This window comes from Hyperolius riggenbachi, chromosome 7 (assembly GCF_040937935.1).
Source record: "Hyperolius riggenbachi isolate aHypRig1 chromosome 7, aHypRig1.pri, whole genome shotgun sequence".
Taxonomy (NCBI): domain Eukaryota; kingdom Metazoa; phylum Chordata; class Amphibia; order Anura; family Hyperoliidae; genus Hyperolius; species Hyperolius riggenbachi.
In genome coordinates this window covers 49,045,054-49,071,070 of record NC_090652.1, presented here as the reverse complement: position 1 = coordinate 49,071,070, position 26,017 = coordinate 49,045,054, and the positions used below count along the sequence as shown (strand labels likewise).

The 26,017-nt window shown below is 50.4% G+C and overlaps 1 protein-coding gene across 1 annotated transcript in view; it reads right to left on the bottom strand.

The window, feature by feature from the left end:
- Nucleotides 1-26,017, bottom strand: part of LOC137526009 (serine protease 33-like) — a 48,880-nt gene that overhangs the window by 4,561 nt on the left and 18,302 nt on the right. Inside the window, exon 4 of the mRNA XM_068247218.1 lies at nucleotides 25,499-25,668. Within this exon, the coding sequence (XP_068103319.1) occupies nucleotides 25,499-25,668 (170 nt within the window). The remainder of the gene's footprint in view (nucleotides 1-25,498; nucleotides 25,669-26,017) is intronic.

Sequence of the window (26,017 nt, the reverse complement as noted above, 5' to 3'; positions counted from 1 at the left end):
GCCCCTTTAGTGAGTGAGTGAGTGAGTGAGTGACAGGGAGGCCCTTTAGGGAGTGAGTGAGTGCCAGGGAGCCCCTTTAGGGAGTGAGTGAGTGCCAGGGAACCCCTTTAGGGAGTGAGTGAGTGCCAGGGAGCCCCTTTAGGGAGTGAGTGAGTGCCAGGGAGCCCCTTTAGGGAGTGAGTGCGTGCCAGGGAGCCCCTTTAGTGAGTGAGTGAGTGAGTGAGTGAGTGACAGGGAGGCCCCCTCTCTAGCCGCCGCCGCCGCCGCTCCCCCCCCTACCTCTCAGCAGACCTCAGGATCAGCGGCGACCCGACCAGATGTACGAGCGGGCGCTGGACGCACCCGCTCGATATGCGGAAGTGATGTCACTTCCGCATATCAGTGCGGGCGCTGGGTCCTAGCGCCCGCACGATTGGTCGCCGGCTCGCCGCCTGATCCTGAGGTCTGAGACGCGGCGGCGGCGGCTGGAGGGAGCCGCTGACAGAGGGGGCAGCGGCGGCCGGGAGATCCGTGGCACCCCAGGAAAGATTGGGGGCACGTGCCCCCCTAAAACAGGGCTAGCGACGCCCCTGTCACTGTCACTGTTCATAGCTCCTGCGTGTGTGTGTGCGTGCACTGTCTGTAGTGTACAGTACACACACTCTATTTCCTTCTACTGAATCATCTGATTACTACTGATTATTGTATTTTCTAGTTGTACTAGTGTACTAGGGGACACACTCACTGTTCACTGTTCACACTCACTGATTACTGATTATTGTATTTTGTATTTGTACTGTACTAGTAATTAGTGTTGGGCGAACAGTGTTCGCCACTGTTCGGGTTTTGCAGAACATCACCCTGTTCGGTTGATGTTCGAGTTTGGCCGAACACCTGATGGTGTTCGGCCAAACCGTTCGGCCACATGGCCGAACTAAGAGCGCATGGCCGAACGTTCCCCGAACGTTCGGCTAGCGCTGTGATTGGCCGAACGGGTCACGTGGTTCGGACCCGAACGCGCTCTGATTGGCCGAACGGTCACGTGGTTCGGGTAAATAAATACCCGAACCACGTAATTTCTCCGCCATTTGTCTGTGGGTTTAGCTTTGGGTAGGCAGGCAGGGTAGTTCTCTCTCCAGCCAGGCTAGCCAGGGTCCCCCCAGTCATTATGTTGCTGCTGGGAACAGTAGTACACCGCTCACCCAGCACTGTATAGCATTGTGTTTACTGCCACTCTGTGTCGCTGCTGGGAATAGTGGTACACCGCTCACCCACCACTGTATAGCATTGTGCTCTGTGTCGCTGCTGGGAACAGTAGTACACCGCTCACCCACCACTGTATAGCATTGTGTTTACTGCCACTCTGTGTACACCGTTTACCCAGCACTATATAGCATTGTGTTTACTGCCACTCTGTGTCTGCTGGGAACAGTAGTACACCGCTCACCCGTCACTGTATAGCATTGTGCTCTGTGTCGCTGCTGGGAATAGTGGTACACCGCTCACCCACCACTGTATAGCATTGTGCTCTGACTCGCTGCTGGGAATAGTAGTACACCGCTCACCCACCACTGTATAGCATTGTGCTCTGACTCGCTGCTGGGAACAGTAGTACACCGCTCACCCACACTATATAGCATTGTGTTTACTGCCACTCTGTGTACACCGCTCACCCAGCACTATATAGCATTGTGTTTACTGCCACTCTGTGTCTGCTGGGAACAGTAGTAAACCGCTCACCCGTCACTGTATAGCATTGTGCTCTGTGTCGCTGCTGGGAATAGTGGTACACCGCTCACCCACCACTGTATATCATTATGCTCTGACTCGCTGCTGGGAACAGTAGTACACCGCTCACCCACACTATATAGCATTGTATTTACTGCCAATTTGTGTACACCGCTCACCCAGCACTATATAGCATTGTGTTTACTGCCACTTCGTGTACACCGCTCACCCAGCACTATATAGCATTGTGTTTACTGCCACTCTGTGTCTGCTGGGAACAGTAGTACACCGCTCACCCGCCACTGTATAGCATTGTGCTCTGACTCGCTGCTGGGAATAGTGGTACACCACTCACCCACCACTGTATAGCATTGTGCTCTGACTCGCTGCTGGGAACAGTAGTACACCGCTCACCCACACTATATAGCATTGTGTTTACTGCCACTTTGTGTACACCGCTCACCCAGCACTATATAGCATTGTGTTTACTGCCACTCTGTGTCTCCTGGGAACATTAGTACACCGCTCACCCGCCACTGTATAGCATTGTGCTCTGACTCGCTGCTGGGAATAGTGGTACACCGCTCACCCACCACTGTATAGCATTGTGCTCTGACTCGCTGCTGGGAACAGTAGTACACCGCTCACCCACACTATATAGCATTGTGTTTACTGCCACTCTGTGTACACCGCTCACCCAGCACTATATAGCATTGTGTTTACTGCCACTCTGTGTCTGCTGGGAATAGTGGTACACCGCTCACCCACCACTGTATAGCATTGTGCTCTGACTCGCTGCTGGGAACAGTAGTACACCGCTCACCCACACTATATAGCATTGTGTTTACTGCCACTTTGTGTACACCGCTCACCCAGCACTATATAGCATTGTGTTTACTGCCACTCTGTGTCTCCTGGGAACAGTAGTACACCGCTCACCCGCCACTGTATAGCATTGTGCTCTGACTCGCTGCTGGGAATAGTAGTACACCGCTCACCCACACTATACAGCATTGTGTTTACTGCCACTCTGTGTACACCGCTCACCCAGCACTATATAGCATTGTGTTTACTGCCACTCTGTGTCTGCTGGGAACAGTAGTACACCGCTCACCCGCCACTGTATAGCATTGTGCTCTGTGTCGCTGCTGGGAACAGTAGTACACCGCTCACCCACCACTGTATAGCATTTCTGTACTGCCACTGGACTGCTGCCAGTCAGCGTGTACTTTAAGGATAAGTGAAATGAGGAAGAAATCCGGTGAAAGAGGGAGGGGCAAGGGAAGAGGTGTTTCCCCTGACGGTTCACGTACAGGCCACAGGGGAGCACCGAAGAAAACCCACTCAATACCGCCCATGTTGTCCAGGACAACAACCCTCACAAATCCAAAAGAACAGGACCAGATAATTACTTGGATGACCTCTCAAGCGTCCAGCAGTGGGTTAAGCAGCACCAGCACATCACGCACGAGGTCCGAGTCCTCAGCCAGTTACAAGGAGCCAGTGGGCACAAAGCTGACACAACCGGCAGCGACACCACGCACACAACTGCCAGATAATCAGTCCGAAGAATTACCTCAGAACACAATGGGGTATTCACAGGAGCTATTCCCAGCCCAACAAACTTCCACCTTTGAAAGGTCAATGGAACAGCCAGAAATGTTGTGCCCGGATTCACAACAATTAACTGTGGGCAATGCACCGCGCACTGAAATGCAAGGCGAGTCCTAGGACTTTGAAACCCAAATCCCAGAGCAAGTTGGGCAGGATGGGGTTGCAATTGCAGGAAGTCGGCCGAGAAGATCTGGAAGACGACGTTGGAGTGAGCTGCGCAGAGGTTGTTCTGGGGAGCTCTACTCCACGGCGGCGGCGGCCCACAATCACATATGACGAGTTTGAGGAGATGGAAGAGGCGGAGGGTATGGACAATGTGGACACAGACCCAGATTTTGTATGTGAAGGAGAACATCGCCGTCGTAGCAGCACAGATGAGTCTGTTGAAGAACCCACTGCTGCACGAGTTCGCCTTGTGCCACAAGGTAGGCGACGCGAAATTTCAGGCACCACAAGCCTGGAAGTTCAAGTGAGACGCAAAAGAGGCGCAAACAGAAATCGCCAGCAAGGCAGGTGCTCCAAAGTCTGGCCTTTCTTTGAAGACTGCAGTGAGGATGGTACCATGGTGATTTGCAAGGTGTGCAAGACCCGCCTGAGCAAGGGGAAAAACATTAACAACCTCTCCACCACCAGCATGACCCGCCACATGCTATCCAAACATCCCACTCTGTGGGCGCCAGGACAGGGTACCAGCAACACTGCCTCCCTTGGGGTCACCAGACTCACCACCAGACCCTCCTCAGCAGCAGCAGTAGCCCAGCCATTGCGTGGTTCACAACATTCACAAACATCAGACGACGCTGACACTGTCACTTTCCGGACTAGTGCTCTTGAGGTCTCCCAGTATTCATCAAACACAACAACCAACAGCCCTTCAGTGTGCAGCCCTATGGTTCAGTTGTCTGTCTCGGAGATGTTTGAGCGCAAGAGGAAATTTTCAGCAAATGACCCCCGGGCCGTGGCAGTAACAGCCAGCATAGCCAAGCTTCTGGCCTGCGAAATGTTGCCATATCGATTGGTGGAGACAAACAGCTTCAAGGGCATGATGTCAGTGGCCATCCCACGTTACGTGGTTCCCAGCCGCTACCACTTTGCGCGCTCTGCAGTGCCTGAGTTGCATGAGCACGTGGTCAGCAAAATAACCCGAAGCTTGAAGAATGCCGTTGCTTGCAAGGTTCACCTCACCACTGACACCTGGACTAGAGTTGGGCCGAACCTCCGATTTTAGGTTCGCGAACCGGGTTCGCGAACTTTCGCGGAACGTTCGGTTTGCGTTAAAGTTCGTGAACCGCAATAGACTTCAATGGGGATGCGAACTTTGAAAAAAAAAAAAATTATGCTGGCCACAAAAGTGATGGAAAAGATGTTTCAAGGGGTCTAACACCTGGAGGGGGGCATGGCGGAGTGGGATACACGCCAAAAGTCCCCGGGAAAAATCTGGATTTGACGCAATGCAGCGTTTTAAGGGCAGAAATCACATTGGATGCTAAATGACAGGCCTAAAGTGCTTTAAAACATCTTGCATGTGTATTCATCAATCAGGTAGTGTAATTAAGGTACTGCTTCACACTGACACAACAAACTCACCGTGTAACGCACCGCAAACAGCTGTTTGTGTAGTGACGGCCGTGCTGGACTGGTGCGCAGGCACCATGGCGAGAGTGCAGGTTTTGGTGGCTTTACAGCCCATATGGTCGCCTGGCTGATGTAGCTGAATGACAGAACAGTGACTGTCCAGCTGTTCAAATTTGGTCTGACCACAATGAAGCAACGACCTTATTATCTTTTGTGTGCCCCCCGAGACACTCATCTAGGCGCCGGTCATTGCTTAATTGTGATACGCAAGCCCCTTCACCACGGCAAGGTAATGATCACGAAGGGGAATGGGCGCATGTACATACCTTTTCTTTTGTTGTTGCAGCTGCCCGCAGTGCAGCCAGAAAAATTAGGCAGTCATGTACATGCACCAGAAAAATTATTACAGCGGCCGCTGCTAGCAGCGGCCTAAAAAATTCAGCAATCTGCCTGGAGTCCCGAACCCTGTTGGTGGTGGCGGAGAAGGTAGTCAAGCGGCCTGCAGGCAGACATGCTGTGTGGAGGGACTGGGAGCGACTTAGTCTTCTTGGGGCAGGCCAGGCAGCCAGTCACACGGCGTGCAGGCAGAGATGCTGTGTGTGCGGGGACTGACTTAGTCTTGGGGCGAGCAGCAGCCCTCCGGGATCCATGCCTCATTCATTTTGATAAAGGTGAGGTACTTAACACTTTTGTGACTTAGGCGACTTCTCTTCTCAGTGACAATGCCTCCAGCTGCGCTGAAGGTCCTTTCTGACAGGACGCTTGCGGCAGGGCAGGAGAGAAGTTGGATGGCAAATTGGGACAGCACTGGCCACAGGTCAAGCCTGCGCACCCAGTAGTTCAAGGGTTCCTCATCGCTGTTCACAGCAGTGTCTACATCCACACTTAAGGCCAGGTAGTCGGCTACCTGCCGTTCCAAGCGTTGGTTTAGGGTGGATCCGGAAGGGCTACGGCGAGGAGTTGGACTAAAGAACGTCCGCATGTCCGACATCACCATGAGATCGCTGGAGCGTCCTGTCTTTGACTGCGTGGACACGGGAGGAGGATTAGTGGCAGTGGTACCTTGCTGGCGTTGTGCTGTCACATCACCCTTAAAGCCATTGTAAAGCATAGTTGACAGCTGGTTCTGCATGTGCTGCATCCTTTCCACCTTCCGGTGAGTTGGTAACAGGTCCGCCACTTTGTGCCTGTACCGAGGGTCTAGTAGTGTGGCCACCCAGTACAGCTCATTCCCCTTGAGGTTTTTTATACGGGGGTCCCTCAACAGGCAGGACAGCATAAAAGACGACATCTGCACAAAGTCGGATCCAGTACCCTCCATCTCCTCTTGCTCTTCCTCAGTGACGTCACGTAAGTCAACCTCCTCCCCCCAGCCGCGAACAATACCACGGGAAGGTTGAGCAGCACAAGCCCCCTGCGACACCTGCTGCGGGCGTTCTCCTGCCGCCGTCCCCTCCTCCTCCTCCTCCCCCAAAGAAACACCTTGCTCATCATCCTCTGAGTCTGACTCATCTTCTGCACACGACTTCTCTTCTTCCTCCTCCTCCCCCCTCTGTGCTGCCGCAGGTGTTGAGGAAACAGCTGGGTCTGATGAAAATTGGTCCCATGCCTGTTCCTGCCGTAACGGTTCCTGGTCACGCTCATTCGCAGCTTCATCCGTCACTCAACGCACAGCACGCTCCAAGAAGTAAGCATAGGGAATTAAGTCGCTGATGGTGCCCTCACTGCGGCTCACCAGGTTGGTCACCTCCTCAAACGGCCGCATGAGCCTGCATGCATTTTTCATCAGTGTCCAGTTGTCGGGCCAGAACATCCCCATCTTCCCAGACTGTTTCATTCTACTGTAGTTGTAGAGGTAGTGGGTGACGGCTTTCTTCTGTTCTAGCAGGCGGGAGAACATGAGCAGGGTCGAGTTCCAGCGAGTCGGGCTATCGCAAATGAGGCGTCTCACCGGCATGTTGTTTTTCCGCTGAATTTCCGCAAAGCGTGCCATGGCTGTGTAAGACCGCCTCAAATGCCCACAGAACTTCCTGGCCTGCTTCAGGACATCCGCTAAGCCAGGGTACTGTGCCACAAATCTTTGAATACCTAGATTCATGACATGTGCCATGCAGGGTATGTGTGTCAGCTTCCCCATATGCAAAGCGGCAAGCAGATTGCTGCCGTTGTCGCACACCACGTTGCCTATCTCCAGGTGGTGCGGGGTCAGCCACTCATCCACCTGTTTCTTAAGAGCAGCCAGGAGAGCAGCTCCAGTGTGACTCTCCGCTTTGAGACAAGACATGTCTAAGATGGTGTGACACTGTCTTACCTGGCATGCAGCATAGGCCCTGCGGAGCTGGGGCTGTGTAGCTGGAGAGGAGAACTGCCACTCAGCCAAGGAGGAGGAGGACAGCGAAGAGCATGTAGCAGGAGGAGAGGAGGTGGCAGGAGGCCTGCCTGCAAGCCGTGGAGGTGTCACAATTTGGTCCGCTGTGCCCTGCTTGCCATCGTTCACCACCAGGTTGACCCAATGGGCTGTGTACGTAATGTAGCGGCCCTGCCCGTGCTTGGCAGACCAGCCATCCGTGGTCAGGTGTACCCTTGACCTAACGCTCTTCGCAAGAGATGACACCACTTGCCTCTCAACTTCACGGTGCAGTTGGGGTATGGCCTTTCTCGAAAAATAAGTGCGGCCTGGCATCTTCCACTGCGGTGTTCCAATGGCCACAAATTTACGGAAGGCCTCAGAGTCCACCAGCCGGTATGGTAATAGCTGGCAAGCTAACAGTTCCGCCACGCCAGCTGTCAGACGCCGGGCAAGGGGGTGACTGGCCGAAATTGGCTTCTTCCGCTCAAACATTTCCTTCACGGACACCTGACTGCTGCTGTGGGCAGAGGAGCAGGAACCGCTCAAGGGCAGAGGCGGAGTGGAGGAGGGTGCCTGTGAAGGTGGAAGGGAGAAAGCGGCAGAAGCAGATGATGCACCTGAAGGAGGAAGAGGAGAAGGAGGGTGACTTTTCTTTTGTGTGCTGCTGCTGCTTTTGCTCAGGTGGCCATCCCATTGCTGTTTGTGCCTTTTCTCCAGGTGCCTTCGTAAGGCACTTGTCCCTACGTGAGTGTTGGCCTTTCCACGGCTCAATTTTTGTTGGCAGAGCGAACAGATGGCTTTGGTCCGATCTGAGGCACACACATTAAAAAATTTCCACACCGCTGAGCCACCCTGGGATGTGGGCACTATGGGGACCTCAGCAGCTGATGCTGAAGGGCAAGTTGGCTGGCTGTACATAGGTGGCGATACATGGTGCCGGACACTGCCACCAGCTGTTTCTGACGAAGAGCTGCCCCAGCTTCTTTCAGCAACTTCTCTCCTCCTACTACTCTCTGACTCCCCCTCTGAACTGTCCCCCTCTTCATCTCCTCTATTGGGAACATACAGAGGATCCCTATCATCGTCATCATCATAATCATCCTGCCCAGCTTTGCTTGCCTCAGACAAATCCAAACATGCACCATCAGTAGGTCCTTCATCCTCCTTACATGTTACATCCATAGTGTTGACACGTAACTCAGACATATGAGCTGGTGAAAATTCATCTGGCTGTAACAACAATGGCTGTGCATCAGTGATTTCAACACTAAATAATTCTTGTGAAGTGTCAAATGCAGCGGAAATGGTGCTAGTAGTAGCGCTGGTGGCAGAGCAAGATGAGGTGTTCTGTGTCGCTAAACACTCAACCACGTCCTGACAATCTTGGGAGGTGATGGGACGTGCCATCTTCCGAGCACTGTACTGTGGGCCAGGTCCACACGAAATTACATTTACACGACCTCCCGCAGACCTGCCGGGTGGCCTTCCTCTGGCTCTGGCACTACCTCTTCCTCTACCTGTTTTGTCCATATCGGGTATGCACGGAGTGGTATATCACACTGCGTGCACTCACGTAGGTAGGTGGGTTCACTTAACTGCACAGGTATGCGCACTGATGCGGTGGGTTCACTGAACAGAACAGGTATACAGTGGCGGGTTCACAGAACAGGTATGCAGTGGCAGGTTCACTGAACAGAACAGGTATGCAGTGGCGGATTCACTGAACAGTACAGGTATACAGTGGCGGGTTCACTGAACAGAACAGGTATGCAGTGGCGGGTTCACTGAACAGAACCGGTATACAGTAGCAGGTCCACTGAACAGAACAGGTATACAGTGGCGGGTTCACTGAACAGAACAGGTATACAGTGGCGGGTTCACTGAACAGAACAGGTATACAGTGGCGGGTTCACAGAACAGGTATGCAGTGGCAGGTTCACTGAACAGAACAGGTATGCAGTGTCGGGTTCACTGAACAGTACAGATATACAGTGGCGGGTTCACTGAACAGAACAGGTATACAGTAGCGGGTCCACTGAACAGAACAGGTATGCAGTTGTGGGTTCACTGAACAGTACAGGTATACAGTGGCGGGTTCACAGAACAGGTATGCAGTGGCAGGTTCACTGAACAGAACAGGTATGCAGTGGCGGGTTCACTGAACACAACAGGTATGCAGTGGCGTGTTCACTGAACAGTACAGGTATACAGTGGCGGGTTCACTGAACACAACAGGTATGCAGTGGCGGGTTCACTGAACAGAACAGGTATATAGTAGCGGGTCCACTGAACAGAACAGGTATACAGTGGCGGGTTCACTGAACACAACAGGTATGCAGTGGCGGGTTCACTGAACAGGTATACAGTGGCGGGTTCACTGAACAGAACAGGTATACAGTGGCAGGTTCACTGAACAGAACAGGTATGCAGTGGCGGGTTCACTGAACAGAACAGGTATACAGTAGCGGGTCCACTGAACAGAACAGGTATGCAGTGGCGGGTTCACTGAACAGTACAGGTATACAGTGGCGGGTTCACTGAACAGAACAGGTATACAGTAGCGGGTCCACTGAACAGAACAGGTATGCAGTGGCGGGTTCACTGAACAGTACAGGTATACAGTGGCGGGTTCACAGAACAGGTATGCAGTGGCAGGTTCACTGAACAGAACAGGTATGCAGTGGCGGGTTCACTGAACACAACAGGTATGCAGTGGTGGGTTCACTGAACAGTACAGGTATACAGTGGCGGGTTCACTGAACACAACAGGTATGCAGTGGCGGGTTCACTGAACACAACAGGTATGCAGTGGTGGGTTCACTGAACAGTACAGGTATACAGTGGCGGGTTCACTGAACACAACAGGTATGCAGTGGCGGGTTCACTGAACAGGTATACAGTGGCGGGTTCACTGAACAGAACAGGTATACAGTGGCAGGTTCACTGAACAGAACAGGTATTCAGTGGCGGGTTCACTGAACAGAACAGGTATACAGTAGCGGGTCCACTGAAAAGAACAGGTATGCAGTGGCGGGTTCACTGAACAGTACAGGTATACAGTGGCGGGTTCACTGAACAGAACAGGTATACAGTAGCGGGTCCACTGAACAGAACAGGTATGCAGTGGCGGGTTCACTGAACAGTACAGGTATACAGTGGCGGGTTCACAGAACAGGTATGCAGTGGCAGGTTCACTGAACAGAACAGGTATGCAGTGGCGGGTTCACTGAACAGGTATACAATGGCGGGTTCACTGAACAGAACAGGTATACAGTGGCGGGTCCACTGAACAGAACAGGTATGCAGTGGCGGGTTCACAGAACAGGTAGGCAGTGGCAGGTTCACTGAACACAACAGGTATGCAGTGGCGGGTTCACTGAACAGTACAGGTATACAGTGGCGGGTTCACTGAACAGAACAGGTATACAGTAGCGGGTCCACTGAACAGAACAGGTATGCAGTGGCGGGTTCACTGAACAGTACAGGTATACAGTGCCGGGTTCACAGAACAGGTATGCAGTGGCAGGTTCACTGAACAGAACAGGTATGCAGTGGCGGGTTCACTGAACAGGTATACAGTGGCGGGTTCACTGAACACAACAGGTATACAATGGCGGGTCCACTGAACAGAACAGGTATGCAGTGGCGGGTTCACAGAACAGGTATGCAGTGGCAGGTTCACTGAACACAACAGGTATGCAGTGGCGGGTTCACTAAACAGGTATACAGTGGCGGGTCCTCTGAACAGAACAGGTATGCAGTGGCAGGTTCACTGAACACAACAGGTATGCAGTGGTTGGTTCACTGAACAGGTATGCAGTGGTGGGTTCACAGTACAGGTATGCAGTGGTGGGTTCACAGAACAGGTATGCAGCCAGGAACAAGCTAAGCCTAACTAATCTTTCCCTATGAGAGACAGTCTGCAGCAGCTCGCCCTACTCTCACTAATGCAGGCACACGAGTGACCATAATGGCCACCGCTGCCTGCCTTATATAAGGGGGGTGGGGCTCCAGGGGCTAGTATAGCCTAATTGGCTACACTGGGCCTGCTGACTGTGATGTAGAGGGTCAAAGTTGACCCTCCATGTGCATTATGGGGCGAACCGAACTTCCGCAAAGGTTCGCCTGCGGGACGCGAACGCGAACCACAGAAGTTCGCATGGAACCGTTCGCAGGCGAACCGTTCGGCCCAACTCTAACCTGGACGAGTGCATTCAGCCAGGGTCGATACATCTCCCTTACCACGCACTGGGTGAACCTTGTGGAGCCTGGCAGCGATTCCTCACCTGCTACGGCGCGGGTGTTGCCCACGCCGCAAACAGCTGCACCGCCGTCCCTCCCACTGGATAACAACAGCAGCACCTACCTCTCTGACTCCTTCTCCTCCAACGCATCTCAAAGCTGTACCTCATCCGGAAACGCTAACCCAGCAGCAGTAGGATCGTGGAAGCAGTGCAGCACAGCTGTTGGCATGCGTCAGCAAGCATTGCTGAAGCTGATCTGCCTTGGGGATAAGCAGCACACAGGGGAGGAAATTTGGAGGGGAATAAAGGAACAGACGGATTTGTGGCTGGCACCGCTGGACCTGAAACCGGGCATGGTTGTGTGTGATAATGGGAGTAATCTCATTCGCGCTTTAAGGTTGGCTAAGCTGACACACATCCCTTGCCTGGCGCACGTGATGAACCTAGTAGTTCAGCGGTTCCTGAGGACATACCCAGGCGTGGCCGATCTTCTGTTGAAGGTGCGACGAGTGGCCAAACGTTGTAGAACTTCCAGTACTGCTTCGGGGGCACTCGCCAAGATGCAGGAGCGCTTCAATCTCCTCCACCATCGCTTGCTGTGTGATGTCCCTACGCGCTGGAATTCTACGCTGCACATGCTAGCCCGCTTTTGTGAGCAGAAGAGTGCAGTGGTCCAGTACATGACGGCGCAGTACCGAGGCGCATCCGGACAGCTGCCAAGCTTCTGTGGATCCGATTGGGCCAACATGTTGGACCTCTGCCAAGTCCTCCAAAATTTTGAGCAATCCACGTTGCTTGTGAGCAGTGACAACTCTTCAGTCAGCATTACCATACCACTGCTGTGTTTACTGAAGAAGTCAATGTTGAAAATCAAGGAAACAGCTGTCATGATGCAACAGGGGGAATCTGAAGGAGAAAACGATCAGCGTGATGGTACCAACATCAGGCCATCCGCCTCAGGGAACGCTGGCCCCAGCAGCTATGACGAAGAAGAGGAGGAGGAACAGCTGGAGTTGGAGCAGGAATTTCATGCCACCACTGACGAGGGCCAGAGCGGTGCACGTTGGACTTCCACAATTCAGCGCGAATGGTCAGCAGAAGCAGACCAGGAAGAAGGTGACGACTATGATGCATCACAACAATCACAACGCCCACAAGAGGATGATGATGGTTCTGGCAGGACTCTGGCACACATGGCTCAATTCATGCTAGACTGCATTGAACGCGACCCACGCATTGTGCGCATTCAGGACAACACCAATTACTGGGTTTATACCCTTCTGGATCCACGGTACAAACACAATGTTCCAAAACTGCTTGAAAAAAAAATCAGACAGGTCAAAATGGAAGAATACCAGCAGGCCCTTGTGGAGACTTTAGAGAGGAGATTGACATCCTCTCCCTCCTCTAGCCAGTTGTATGCCAACAGACTGACTTCCGCAAACCCAGGACGACCAGGAGGGCAGCAAACAACACAAGCCGCAGCTAGTGCCCAAAAGGGAATGGTATCGGCAGTGTCCTTGGAGTGGGAAAATTTTCTGACACCCATGCAGCAGCCCACAGAACAGCAAGCGTGTACATCCACCTCCAACACCGATCGCCTGGAGAAGATGGTCAAGGACTACATGTCAGATGGCGTAGCTGTGTTGAACAATCCATCTGCACCCTTCAACTATTGGGTATCGAAGCTAGACACCTGGCACGAACTGGCAATGTACGCAATAGAGGTGCTGGCTTGCCCGGCAGCCAGCGTTATGTCGGAACGCTGTTTCAGGCATCGTCACAGATCAGCGTATCCGCCTCTCCACAGAAAATGCAGACCGTCTGACTCAAATTAACCACTTCGCCATATCTGGACGCATATATCCGTCCAGATAGGCAGTGGTGCTGCAGCCGTGTGGTGCGCGCGATCGGGTGCGCGCCCGAGCACGCTCCCGCTGCCTCCCGCTGCCCCCCCGATCAGTGAATGGGAATATAATTCCCATTCACCGATCTAAGTCCCTGGCAGAAATACCGACGCTTTCTCATCAGAGAGCGTGGTATTTCTGCCCCCAGGAAACTTCTTCTCTTCATTTTAGTTCCTAGATGTGACATTGTTCGCATCCAGGAATTTTTTGAATGTGGCCATCTTGTGGCCAAATAGTAAACTGCACCCACATACTTTTATTAAATAAAAAAATACATTATATTACATCTAAAATTAGCAGTTTCCCTCACAAAGTAAAATTACCCAAATACATTTTTGTATTAAAAAAAAATAAAAAAAATTACAATTAAAAAAAAAAAAAAACTACATGAATAGTTACCTAAGGGTCTGAGCTTTTTAAATATACATGTCAAGAGAGTATCTTATTAATTTTTTTAAAATTATAAGCTTGTAAATAGTGATGGACGCAAATTGAAAAAATGCACCTTTATTTCTAAATAAAATATCAGCACCATAAATTGTGATAGGGACGTAATTTAAACGGTGTAATAAGCGGGACAAATTTGCACATAAAATGCATAGGTTTTAATTACTGTAGCATGTATTAATTTTAAACTATAATGGCCAAAAACTGAGAAATAATGATTTTTTTCCATTTCTATCTTAATCTTCCTGTTAAAATGCATTTACAGTAAAGTGCCTCTTAGCAAAATGTACTACCCAAAGAAAGCCTAATTAGTGGCGGAAAAAACGAGATATAGATCAATTAATTTTGATAAGTAGCGATAAAGTTTTTCGCGAATGAATGGGAGGTGAACATTGCTCGGATGCATAAGATTTTCGAAGCTGTAGGCTGAAGTGGTTAAAATGAATCAATCCTGGATTGGAAACGACTACGCAGCACTCCTGACCCCAACCAAGTAACATGAACAATGAACATCTGTGATGGGTTAGCGTTTCCGGTCCCTGTTTATTGAACCTCTCATCTGTATTACACTTATGACTGCATGGCGGCAAAAAGCATTGCTATATCCGCACGCTTTTTGTCCTCATGCAAGGCCTGGGTTGTTGTGTCTCAAAAAGCGTGGCTTTCTCCTCCTGCGCCTCCTCCTGTACCATCACGTGTGCTGCTGCTGGGTTAGCGTTTCCGGTCCCTGTTTATTGAACCTCTCATCTGTATTACATTTATGACTGCATGGCGGCAAAAAGCATTGCTATATCCGCACGCTTTTTGTCCTCATGCAAGGCCTGGGTGGTTGCGTCTCAAAAAGCGTGGCCTTCTCCTCCTGCGCCTCCTCCTGTTCCATCACGTGTGCTGCTGCTGGGTTAGCGTTTCCGGTCCCTGTTTATTGAACCTCTCATCTGTATTACATTTATGACTGCATGGCGGCAAAAAGCATTGCTATATCCGCACGCTTTTTGTCCTCATGCAAGGCCTGGGTGGTTGCGTCTCAAAAAGCGTGGCCTTCTCCTCCTGCGCCTCCTCCTGTTCCATCACGTGTGCTGCTGCTGGGTTAGCGTTTCCGGTCCCTGTTTATTGAACCTCTCATCTGTATTACATTTATGACTGCATGGCAGCAAAAAGCATTGCTATATCCGCACGCTTTTTGTCCTCATGCAAGGCCTGGGTTGTTGTGTCTCAAAAAGCGTGGCCTTCTCCTCCTGCGCCTCCTCCTGTTCCATCACGTGTGCTGCTGCTGCTGCTGGGTTAGCGTTTCCGGTCCCTGTTTATTGAACCTCTCATCTGTATTACATTTATGACTGCATGGCGGCAAAAAGCATTGCTATATCCGCACGCTTTTTGTCCTCATGCAAGGCCTGGGTGGTTGCGTCTCAAAAAGCGTGTCCTTCTCCTCCTGCGCCTCCTCCTGTTCCATCATGTGTGCTGCTGCTGGGTTAGCGTTTCCGGTCCCTGTTTATTGAACCTCTCATCTGTATTACATTTATGACTGCATGGCGGCAAAAAGCATTGCTATATCCGCACGCTTTTTGTCCTCATGCAAGGCATGGGTTGTTGTCTCTCAAAAAGCGTGGCCTTCTCCTCCTGCGCCTCCTCCTGTTCCATCACGTGTGCTGCTGCTGGGTTAGCGTTTCCGGTCCCTGTTTATTGAACCTCTCATCTGTATTACATTTATGACTGCATGGCGACAAAAAGCATGTTACCTGTGCAAAGAAACATGACATTTTCCGCATTTAAAAGACAGTTTTTCCTTTGAAACTTTACAATCAATTTTCTCAAAAACTATAAGCTCTTTTTCAAATAGTTTTTTTTCCTCTTGTACCCACTCCCAAGGTGCACATACCCTGCAAATTTGGGGTATGTAGCATGTAAGGAAGCTTTAGAAAGCACGAAAGTTCTGGTCCCCATTGACTTCCATTATGTTCGGAGTTCGGCGCGAACACCCGAACATCGCGGCCATGTTCGGCGAACGTTCGCGAACCCGAACATCCAGGTGTTCACCCAACACTACTAGTAATCACTTAGCAATCTAATCACTTAGTGATTAGTGTCACCTCACCCACCAACCCACTCCATTAAAGTACCCCACTTTTTCACCCGCCCTTTTAAAAAACTTTTTTGTTTACGCCCAAAACATCTAAGATGTCTGGAAGTGGCAGCCAGCGCGGTTTGGGCAAGGGGAAGGGCAGCAAGGGAATCAGGAGGAGAGGGAGCAGCATTGTGGCAAGCCGCGCCACCACGCACAGTTCTGCAGCAGCTGCGTCAGTGGCTAACATTCCGCCTATAGCCACTGGCCGTGGACGCCTTGGGCGCCCAGCAGGAGCATCTGCAACTCACGCTGCAGAGACACAGCAGCAGCAGCGTGTAGTACCTGCTCCTATTTTCCTCCAGCCGGGTCGGAAACGTCCCATTGAGGAAAAGGATGCAGCCACTGTGATGCAACTGATGACGGAGGATGAGCAGCCCGCCATCAGCTCTGCATCCGAGGCCTCCACCCTCACCACCACCACCACCACCACCCCTGTTTGCAGCAGCCGCGCAGCAGGGCCTGGGGAGGAGGCCAGTTCACCGTCACAAGTTGGCGACCTGTCATTCAGCAGTATTTTAACCCCAGGCATCATGAGGTAATTGTCTGCTGTTGTTGGTGATTTTGAGGAGGAGATGCTGATGGGCACTTTGGGGGATGAGGGATTGGACAGCAAGACTGTGGCGACAGTCAAGCAGCCCATCCAGGCATCAGGAGAGGAGTTTGGGGGGTCATCATCCCAGCAGGACATGTTTCAGGAGGGGGAGGATGATGATGATGATGATGACACTGTGACGGACAAAGACTGGGTGCCACCAGCTCCTGGGGAGGTCATCATCAGCAGCTCTGAGGAGGAGGAGGAGGATGCGCTTGTGGGCCTTGCAAGGAGGCGCATCATTGCAAGCATTGGCAGCAGTAGGCAGGTCCCACAGCCTGCTGGTGTCTCAGGCTCAGCAGCAGCAGCATCTGCCAGTACCACCACCAGCCGCACCCAAGCCCCCCCCCCCAACCACCACAGGGAGACAGGCAGCAGCGGCTCCAGTCCGTAGGGGGTATTTCACGTCACCAATCTGGCAATTTTTCACCATGCCCACAGTTGACAGCAAGTACGCCACTTGCAACCACTGTCAGCGGAAGCTGAGCAGGGGTGCAGACCCCTTAAAGTTCAGCACCAGCTCTCTTCTGAACCATCTTGCTGCTAAACATTACCACCAGCATGAGGAGTTCAAGAGGTTGAAGGCATCTGGCGCTGGCAGTGGCACCACACCCACCACTGCACAGCCTTCAGCAGCAGCAGCAGCAGCAATAGCAGCCACCCGCCCTCCTGCTCCTCCAGCACCATCAGCAGGAGTGCGGAAACGCACTGCTCCTCCCCCCTCTGCAACTCCTGCCGCCGACACTGAGGCCTGTTCTGGCAGCCAGTCCTCAGTGGCCTCCTCTGCTCCCTCCAGTGATTCCCGTGCCAGCAAAAGGCGACACCAGAGCCTTTTGAGCAAGTCCTTCCAGGGGGTGGTTTGGGCTCTGCCTCCCAGCAGCCATCGCGTGCGGCAGCTGAACGGCTTGCTGGCACGGGCCATGTGCTCCCAACTCCTGCCGTACACGCTCGTGCAGGAGGGGAGCGACATGCGTGTAGGGATGCTCATTCGGATTCCACGGAAATGCAATTTCTGAAATTCCGATCGGAAATTGCATTTCCGCATCGGAATGCGGAAATCGGTAATGCAAGTGCATTAGGCGGATTTCCGCCGGAAATCGCGGAATTTCCGCTGGAAATCGCGGAAATTCTGCCCGACTTTAACATCGATTTTCTCAAAAACTATAAGATCTTTTTGAAAACTTTTTTTTGCAGCTTGTTCAGGAGATCTGTTTAATAAACCCTTTGCTATTAACCGCTAAAGTCGGCAGATTTTTACTGTAATGTAAAATGCAGAAAATCTGCACCTGCCTATTTTCTGCATTTACATTACAGTAAAAATCCGCCGACTTTAGCGGTTAATAGCAAAGCCCCCGTAAGTCCTAGAAACACCAAATTTTCAGGGTTTGTTAAGCAGAATCTCCTGAACAAGATGCAACAAAAAGTTTTCAAAAAGACCTTATAGTTTTTGTGAGCAGCCCCAGACTGGCAGCTCCCCAGCAGACACTTCTTTGCCCTCCAGGTCATGCCTGCACTGCACCGCTTTGTCATGGCCAATGTGGAGCGAGGGCTGGAGCACGTGGTTGGTGAAAGGGTCCACGTCACCATGAACTCCTGGAGCAGCCGCTTCGGGACAGGCCGCTACCTGTCCTTCACTGTCCACTGGGTCATCTTGGTGGAAGGGGGGTGAGGATGGGAGAGCAGCAGCGGGCACAGCAGCAGCAGCAACACAGTGGGTGGTGCCATCCCGCAGGGTCAGGGGAACTGCAGCAGGTTCCTCCGATCCTCTGCCATCCTCTGGCACACCTGGCCAACCCCCCCGCCTCAGCAGCAGCGTGAAGCCACGCCACTGCCAAGCGCTGCTGCAGTTGGTCAGCCTTGGGAAGACCAAGCTGACGGCAACCCATGTGTTGGCCAAACTCCAGGAGCAAGAGAGGAGTTGGCTGACCCCCAGAGGCCTCAGAGTCGGAGAGGTGGTGGCCGACAATGGGGCCAATCTGGTTGCCGCAATCGACAGGGGAAACCTGACCCACATCCCCTGTCTTGCCCACGTGCTGAACCTGGTGGTGCAGAAGTTCTTGCGCACCTACCAGGGGATGGGCGAACTGCTGGAAACGGCAAGGAATGTTGTGCGTCACTTCCGGTGCTCGCCTGCAGCCTCTGCGAGCCTGGAAGACGTGCAAAAGGAGCTGGAGCTTCCACGCCATCAGCTGATCCTTGATGTTCCAACTCGCTGGAACTCCACCCTGGCGATGTTGGAGCGTCTGGTTGAACAGAAGCACGCTGTCAACCAGTACCTTGCCCTGGCCACTGTGTCCGCCGCTCAGAAAAGGGACAAGACCAGCAACATCCCGTCCATCGTCCCCGATGATGACTGGGGGCACATGCAGCAGGTGTGCTTAGTGCTGGCTCCCTTTCTACAGGCCACCAACATGGTGAGCAGGGACCATGATATGGTGTGCGAGTGGGTGCCCCTGGTTTGTCTGCTGGAGAGGGCCCTCGATGCTTTGCTGGAACAGGGAGCGGCAGCCTTGGCCCAGCAGGAGCGGCATGCAGCTGCACAGTCCACCTCTGAGGGGGAGGAGGACTTGGTGGAGGTCCCTGACCTTGCTGCTGATGAGGGGGATCAGCACAGTGCAGCTGAGTTGGTGCGGGGGTGGAGAGAGGATGAGGCGGCAGAGGAGGAGGATGAGGACAGCACTGCCGTCGATGTGCCAGCACATGTGGCCCGCCTCTTCCCAATGGCAGCGCACATGCTGAGGTGCCTGCGCAGGGACCCCAGGGTGATCCAGATGAAGCAGAGGGAGGACATCTGGATCAGCATGATGTTGGACCCGCGCCTCAAGGGGAAGTTGAGCCAGTTCCTGCCTCCTGCAGGAGGAGACCCAGCGCAACAAATAAGGAGCTTGCAGCAGGCCCTTGTTGAGCGCTTGGAGGAAGCCTTCCCCCAGCCTTCCACCCCCCCTTTCCATCCAGCACAGAGGCAGCAGCAGGTGCCTGCATCCAGCAGCAAGCGCACCACAGACCTTCTGTCTCTCAGCAACGAGCTCTACAGGACTGTAGAGGCTCCAGCAGTGACTAGAGAGGAGGTGCATGCAGCAGCATCCTCCTCCGGTCACAGCCAGTGCCTGACCCGCATGGTGGCTGACTACATGGGGTCCTACAGCGGGCTTGACAGCGATGCCCCTGTTGATCCCATGGAGTATTGGGTCAAGCGCCTGGAGATCTGGAGCGAGCTGGCTCAGTACGCCCTGGAAGTGCTGTCCTGTCCCCCTTCCAGCGTGCTGTCTGAGCGCTGCTTCAGTGCAGCTGGTGGTATGGTCACCGAGAAACGCTCACGTCTGTCCCACAAGTCTGTGGACAGACTGAAGTTTCTCAAGATGAACCAGGCGTGGGTGGAAGGCGAGTTCCTGGCCCCTGTTGTTGGCGAGAGGGGGACATGAAGTGGGTGCCGGAACCATCGTTAATATGCCTTACCACCCTTTACCACCTTCTGGCTCCTGCTCACTAAGCCAGCCTGGTTTACTTTGACTATTACGTCGCCTGCAGCCACATATTTTACACCTACAGTGGGCTGCTGTGTACTGCCCTTCTGCTGTCTGTCTGTGTTTCCCACTGCCAGGGTATACAGAATTACCTTCTGCTGCCACTCTGCCACCAGCTATTACATCCAACAATAGCTATATCTGTTTAATTTGCTGTAAAAAAAAAAAATTGAATTAAAAAAAAGGTTTAATTTTTCTAAGGTGCCCGGGTTGAAAACTGTGTTGTCCCAGTTGTGTATTGGACACGATGTGGGCTGCACGACCGCTGTCTGGGACCTCCTGTTGTGTTTATTTACAGCCCTGGTATCACCACTAGGTACCAGGACTATTATGTCACGCTGCCTGCCTGCTGCCACACTCTCACTACTCCTCCATTCCTCCTGCTGCTGTCTGTCTGTCTGTGTTTCCCACTGCCAGGGTACACAGAATTACCTTCTGCTGCCACTCTGCCACCATCTATTACGTCCAACAATAGCTATATCTGTGTAATTTGCTGTAAAAAAAAAAAATAAATAAAAAAAAAAGGTTTAATTTTTCTGAGGTGCCCGGGTTGAAAACTGTGTTGTCCCAGTTGTGTATTGGACACGATGTGGGCTGCACGACCGCTGTCTGGGACCTCATGCTGTGTATTTAAGGCCTGGTACCACCGCAAGGTACCAGAGCCTATTATGTCTCGCTGCCTGCCTCATTGACTGCCTGCTGCCACACACTCATCCTCCTCCTCCTCCTGCTGCTGAATTTACCTCCTGCTGTCTGTGTGTTTCCACTGCCAGGGAACACATACAATGGCGCTTCCACCATGCGCCACCAGCTATTTATTACGCTCAAAAATAGCTGCATTTCTTTAAAAAAAAAAAAAAGATATAGAAGAGAAAGAAGTGAAGAAGAAAAAGAAGAAGAAGATATAGAAGAAGAAGAAGAAGATATAGAAAAAGAAGAAGAAGAAGAAGAAGAAGAAGAAGAAGAAGAAGAAGATATAGAAAAAGAAGAAGAAGAAGATATAGAAAAATAATAATAATAAGAAGATATAGAAAAAGAAGAAGAAGAAGAAGAAGATATAGAAGAATAAGAAGATATAGAAGAAGAAGAAGAAGATATATAAGAAATAGAAGAAGAAGATGAAGAAGAAGAAGATGATGATGAAAAAGAAGAAGAAGAAGAAGAAGAAGAAGAAGATATAGAAGAAGATGAAGAAGAAGAAGATATATAAGAAATAGAAGAAGAAGATATAGAAGAAATAGAAGAAGAAGAAGAAGATAAAGAAGAAGAAGATATAGAAGAAGAAGAAGAGGAAGATATAGAAGAAGAAGAAGAGGAAGATATAGAAGATAAAGAAGAAGAAGTATATACAGTATTGAACAGAATTTTCAAATGCTCACTAAGCCAGCCTTTTTTTTTTTGTAAAGGAACATCCCCACATAATCACTTGCTGTTGTTACTTGGAAAAAAGGATGTTTCTTGCATAATTCACCCCCAAAACAAGTGTTGGAAGCTATTTAAGGCTAATTCGAATAGTCAGCTCGAATAATGAGCTCAAATACCGACTCGAATAGTGAGCTCGAATACCGAGGTCGAATCGAATAGTAAAAAATATGCGACTCGAATATTCGACCTAACTCGAATAATTTACTATTCGAATTCGACCTAACTCGAATAATAAAAAGGGGTATCCGAGCATCCCTGCCTCTAATCCTACCTTATACCTAAAAATTAGCACAGCTGCCGTCAAAGGTCCCCAAGGTGGACTTTGTACCTGACCCGCCACCTCTGCATTGTCCTGGAGTTCCCCTAATGCCCCATACTGTGTCCTCTACTACTCCACTATATATATTTCTAGTGCCGTTGATTATTTTTATACCAGCGTCCTCTGATCTCCCCCATAATGCCCTGCATTTCCCACTGTTATAGTCTAAAGGTGTGTACACACGCACTACTGTAATGAAGGACGGGTCCGTCAGACCCTCCCGCTGGGCGGGCGTTCAGCCGACAGTAGAGCGTGTGTACAGTCTGTCGGCAGACGGATAAGGCTGTTTCTGAACGATCCGCTGTCGGCAGAATGCCCCCCCAGCGGGAGGGTCTGACTGACCCGTCCTTCATTACAGTAGTGTGTGTGTATGCACCTTTAGCCTTTAATGCCCTGTTTAGTGTCCTCCATTTTATCCCTGTAAACTCATCCTGGGGTTCCCTCTATAATCCTGGGGTGTCTTTTTCAATCCTTTAGAGCAGGGTTGCTCAAACTTTTGTTAGTCAAGGGCCGGGTCAACATACTGTAGACCGGTGGGGGGCCGGAGTGTACATAACATGATATAGAAAAGCCTTACATTGAACCTAGGTAGTGTAAACAGCGCCTGAAACACAATCCTCCACACGCAAAGCAATCTGTGTTCAAAATACATACTGTATTTTCAAAAGTCCCCCTAAAACAATCTCCTTTCCCCAGTAATTGCAAGAACTGCAATTATCCACCCCTACACACACATGCACACACACACTGCTCTTATATTACCTCTAACCCCCCCCCCCCCCCACCACCACCACCACCACCACGACTACCACAATGTCCTTATTTAATCAGAAATAACTTTAACCCTACTTATGACACAGAAATGAAATATATATTGTTTTTTAAAGACAAACTAGGCCATTTTGTTCCCTCAAACAATTTTATTTTCTAGGAATTTTAATGGGAAAACAAGGAAAAAAATAGAAAAAAAACATTATTTCCTCAGTTTTACCAATTCCAGTTTAAAAATAAAAAGTGCTACTGTAGATACAAAAACACAAATTTTGTTTGGCTATTCTTACCGCTTATCACAAAACTTAGATTATGTTCCTGTCACAATTTATGGTGAAGATATTTGCTTCTGAAATAATGCTACAGAGTGTATTTTTCACTATGAACTGAGAAAATAAAAGTATTATTAATGGTAAAAATAATTTCAATAGCTTAGGAAACATATATTCCCATTCACCAATTAGTGCTGCATCAGATAGTGCCAGAGGTGTGCACAGGAGCAAGCCCAATCCTGCACAGCAGTGCTTCAGCTACAAGACATATCTACTGACTCGTGGCTTAGATGAAGTCACAGAGGATGTAGATATACTTTAGTGGTGGATAAAGTGCTGAGCTGAGTGGATCATTCAGAAACAGCTTTATCCGTCTGCCGACAGACTGTACACATGCTCTACTGTCGGCTGAACGTCCGCCCAGCGGGAGGGTCTGACGGACCCGTCGTTCGTTACAGTAGTGCGTGTGTACGCACCATTAGTCTTTAAAGCCCTGTTTAGTGTCCTCCATTTTATCCCTGTAAACTCATCCTGGGGTTCCCTCTTTAATCCTGGGGTGTCTTTTTTAATCCTTTAGAGCAGGGGTCCTCAAACTTTTTTAGTCAAGGGCCGGGTCAACATACTTTATACTGCTGGGGGGCCGGAGTGTACATAAAATGATGTAGAAAAACATTACATTGAACCTAGGTAGTGTAAACAGCGCCTGAAACACAATCCCCCCCCCCCCACACACAAAGCAATCAGTGTTCAAAATACATACTGTATTTTCAAAAGTCCCCACAAAACAACCCCTTTTCCCCAGTAATTGCAAGTACTGCATGTCAGGAATACAGCAGCTAGTTATGATGTTAAGGATAATACAGTAGTATATTTTAATTTTCCCATTTTTATGTCTGCTGTGTACTATTGTATCATATGGGATTGTCTGCTAGCCAGTCTGGCTTTGAAGGCTGGCAGCTGGCTTCCTGGAGTTCCTTATATAATGTAAATTAACTCTGCATTCAATGGCCAGCAGGGGAAGCCATTGTCTGCTCCTAATTGGGAAATAGGTAATTAGATAACGAGCCCCTCTTTTGCCTTTTGTTGCCGTGCTTTGAACTTGGTGCATATGTCTACAAGCCAAAATACAATCCAGACTGGACAGTGGAAGCTAACACAGGAATGTTTGAAGTTTTCAGATGACAGCCTACCTGGAAGTGGGTGAAGTGGTTTGAAGTCCTTTTGATACAATTTTACCTGTGGTCTGAATTGCTTGGAAGTCTGCAAGGTGTGACAGGAAAAGCCTTGAAATTCGCAGGTCACAGCTAGCCCAGATGTGACAAGTGGCTCGGCAGACCGTGATGTCACAAACGGGGAAATTGTGTTAGTTTTGGGGATGGAACATTCAATGCCCCAGGCCACCCAGCGCACTATAAAACAGCAGCTAGGACAGTCACAACTGGTAGCTCTTTGGTGATAGCAAACGCTAGTGCTTATCCTGGTCTGACCAGAAGCTGCGTTCTCCCGCAAAACGACGTTTAGACCTTCAAGTTGGTAACGGTTTGATTCCCGTTTATTTTTATGCAAATATCCTTGTGTGTATCGTTGTAACTTTTACTTTGTAACTTTTTTACTGTTTTTGCAAATCTTTTGTATATATTATTTTCCACTTTTTTTTCCTGGAATATTAAATCGTTATTTAATAAGTTTGACTTCTGCTGTACTAAACTAACACTCATAGCCTAGAAGAGACTGAAGTGTAGCTGTGTATAAGTCCATGCCGGATTGTATGATTGAGCAACCCAACCGTATAAGATTGTAATTGCATTGTGTGTATGGGGCACTTCTGCGCTCGACAGCAGAGTGGGAAGTCCCGGAGTGGCTAACAGTATCGTTCGGAACGACTGTTAGTGCTTTTTCTTCACTACAGTGTAAGATTGAAATTGTGCGTGTGTGTGGGGCATTTATCATACGTTGGCCTAAAGCGTGCAGCTGACCCAACGTACAAAAACGCCAGTGCGAGTAACTCGACAGCAGAGTGGAAGTGTCTAGCAACAGCTAGTGGTGGCAATGAGAAGTGTTCTGAGGGGTCACAGCCTTGTTTTAGCTTGACTAAGGCTGCTTCCCCTCTCGATCTGGTCAAACCCACAGACGGGGACCGTATACGCAGGTGTGCTGTGGGCCGGTTCCTGACACTGCACATTATCCACCCCTACACACACGTGCGTGCACACACTGCTTTTATATAACCTCTAACCACCCCCACCACCAGTACCACAATGTTTTTGTGCACCAGACAGTGAAGCATACCCAGGTGACAACCTGCTATACAATTGGACAGCAGTGCCGCCTAATGCAGAATTGGATTGGAAGCCAGAGAATTACTTCTTGCTGGTTTCCATGTGGAAACGTGGTGCTTGCACTGCTGCTGCATCTATAAGTAATACATTTTGTGTGTGGAAGGCCGGTAAAAAAAGCCTCAGGGGGCTGCATTTGGCCCGCGGGCCTTAGTTTGAGGACCACTGCTTTAGAGGTTTTCTCTACAGGCCTATAGTTTAAACCATATTTCTTCTCTGGATCTCTGAACATCTGGGGTTGACCTCTATGCTCCTACTGGAATTTCTGGCACACTACTCCTTGGGTCACTTACCTGGCAGGAGTCCTTCCCTCCATCGGTGTAACCAGAACAGATCGTATCACTTTGGACAATTACGGTGCTGGCACTTTCAGATGAATTGATATGATACATACTATCACACGTAGTGGAGTCAATAAGTGGAGTCATCACCTCCTGGAGAGTACCATTGACAGGAAGTGATCCTGGTGGGGAAGAGGAATGATTATTATAAATTCAGTGTTATATGCATACATCCTACATATCTCCTACAGCTTCTATTAATAAAGTGATTAACAGAATGATTTTAGTCCTTTAGAGTGTTCCTGTACAACGTCGAGGTCGTCCTTACTGCACCTGCATGAAGCGCCGCTGTCAATCACGCCAACGTTGTCCGCGGCTCACAACTCCTGCACCTGCGCAGTGTGCCGCGGAAAACGTGGCCATGATTAACAGTGGCGCTTCACGCAGGCACAGTAAGGACAACCTCAAGGTCATCCTGTCCTGTCCTTATTTAATCAGAAATAACTTTATCCCTACTTATGACACAGAAAT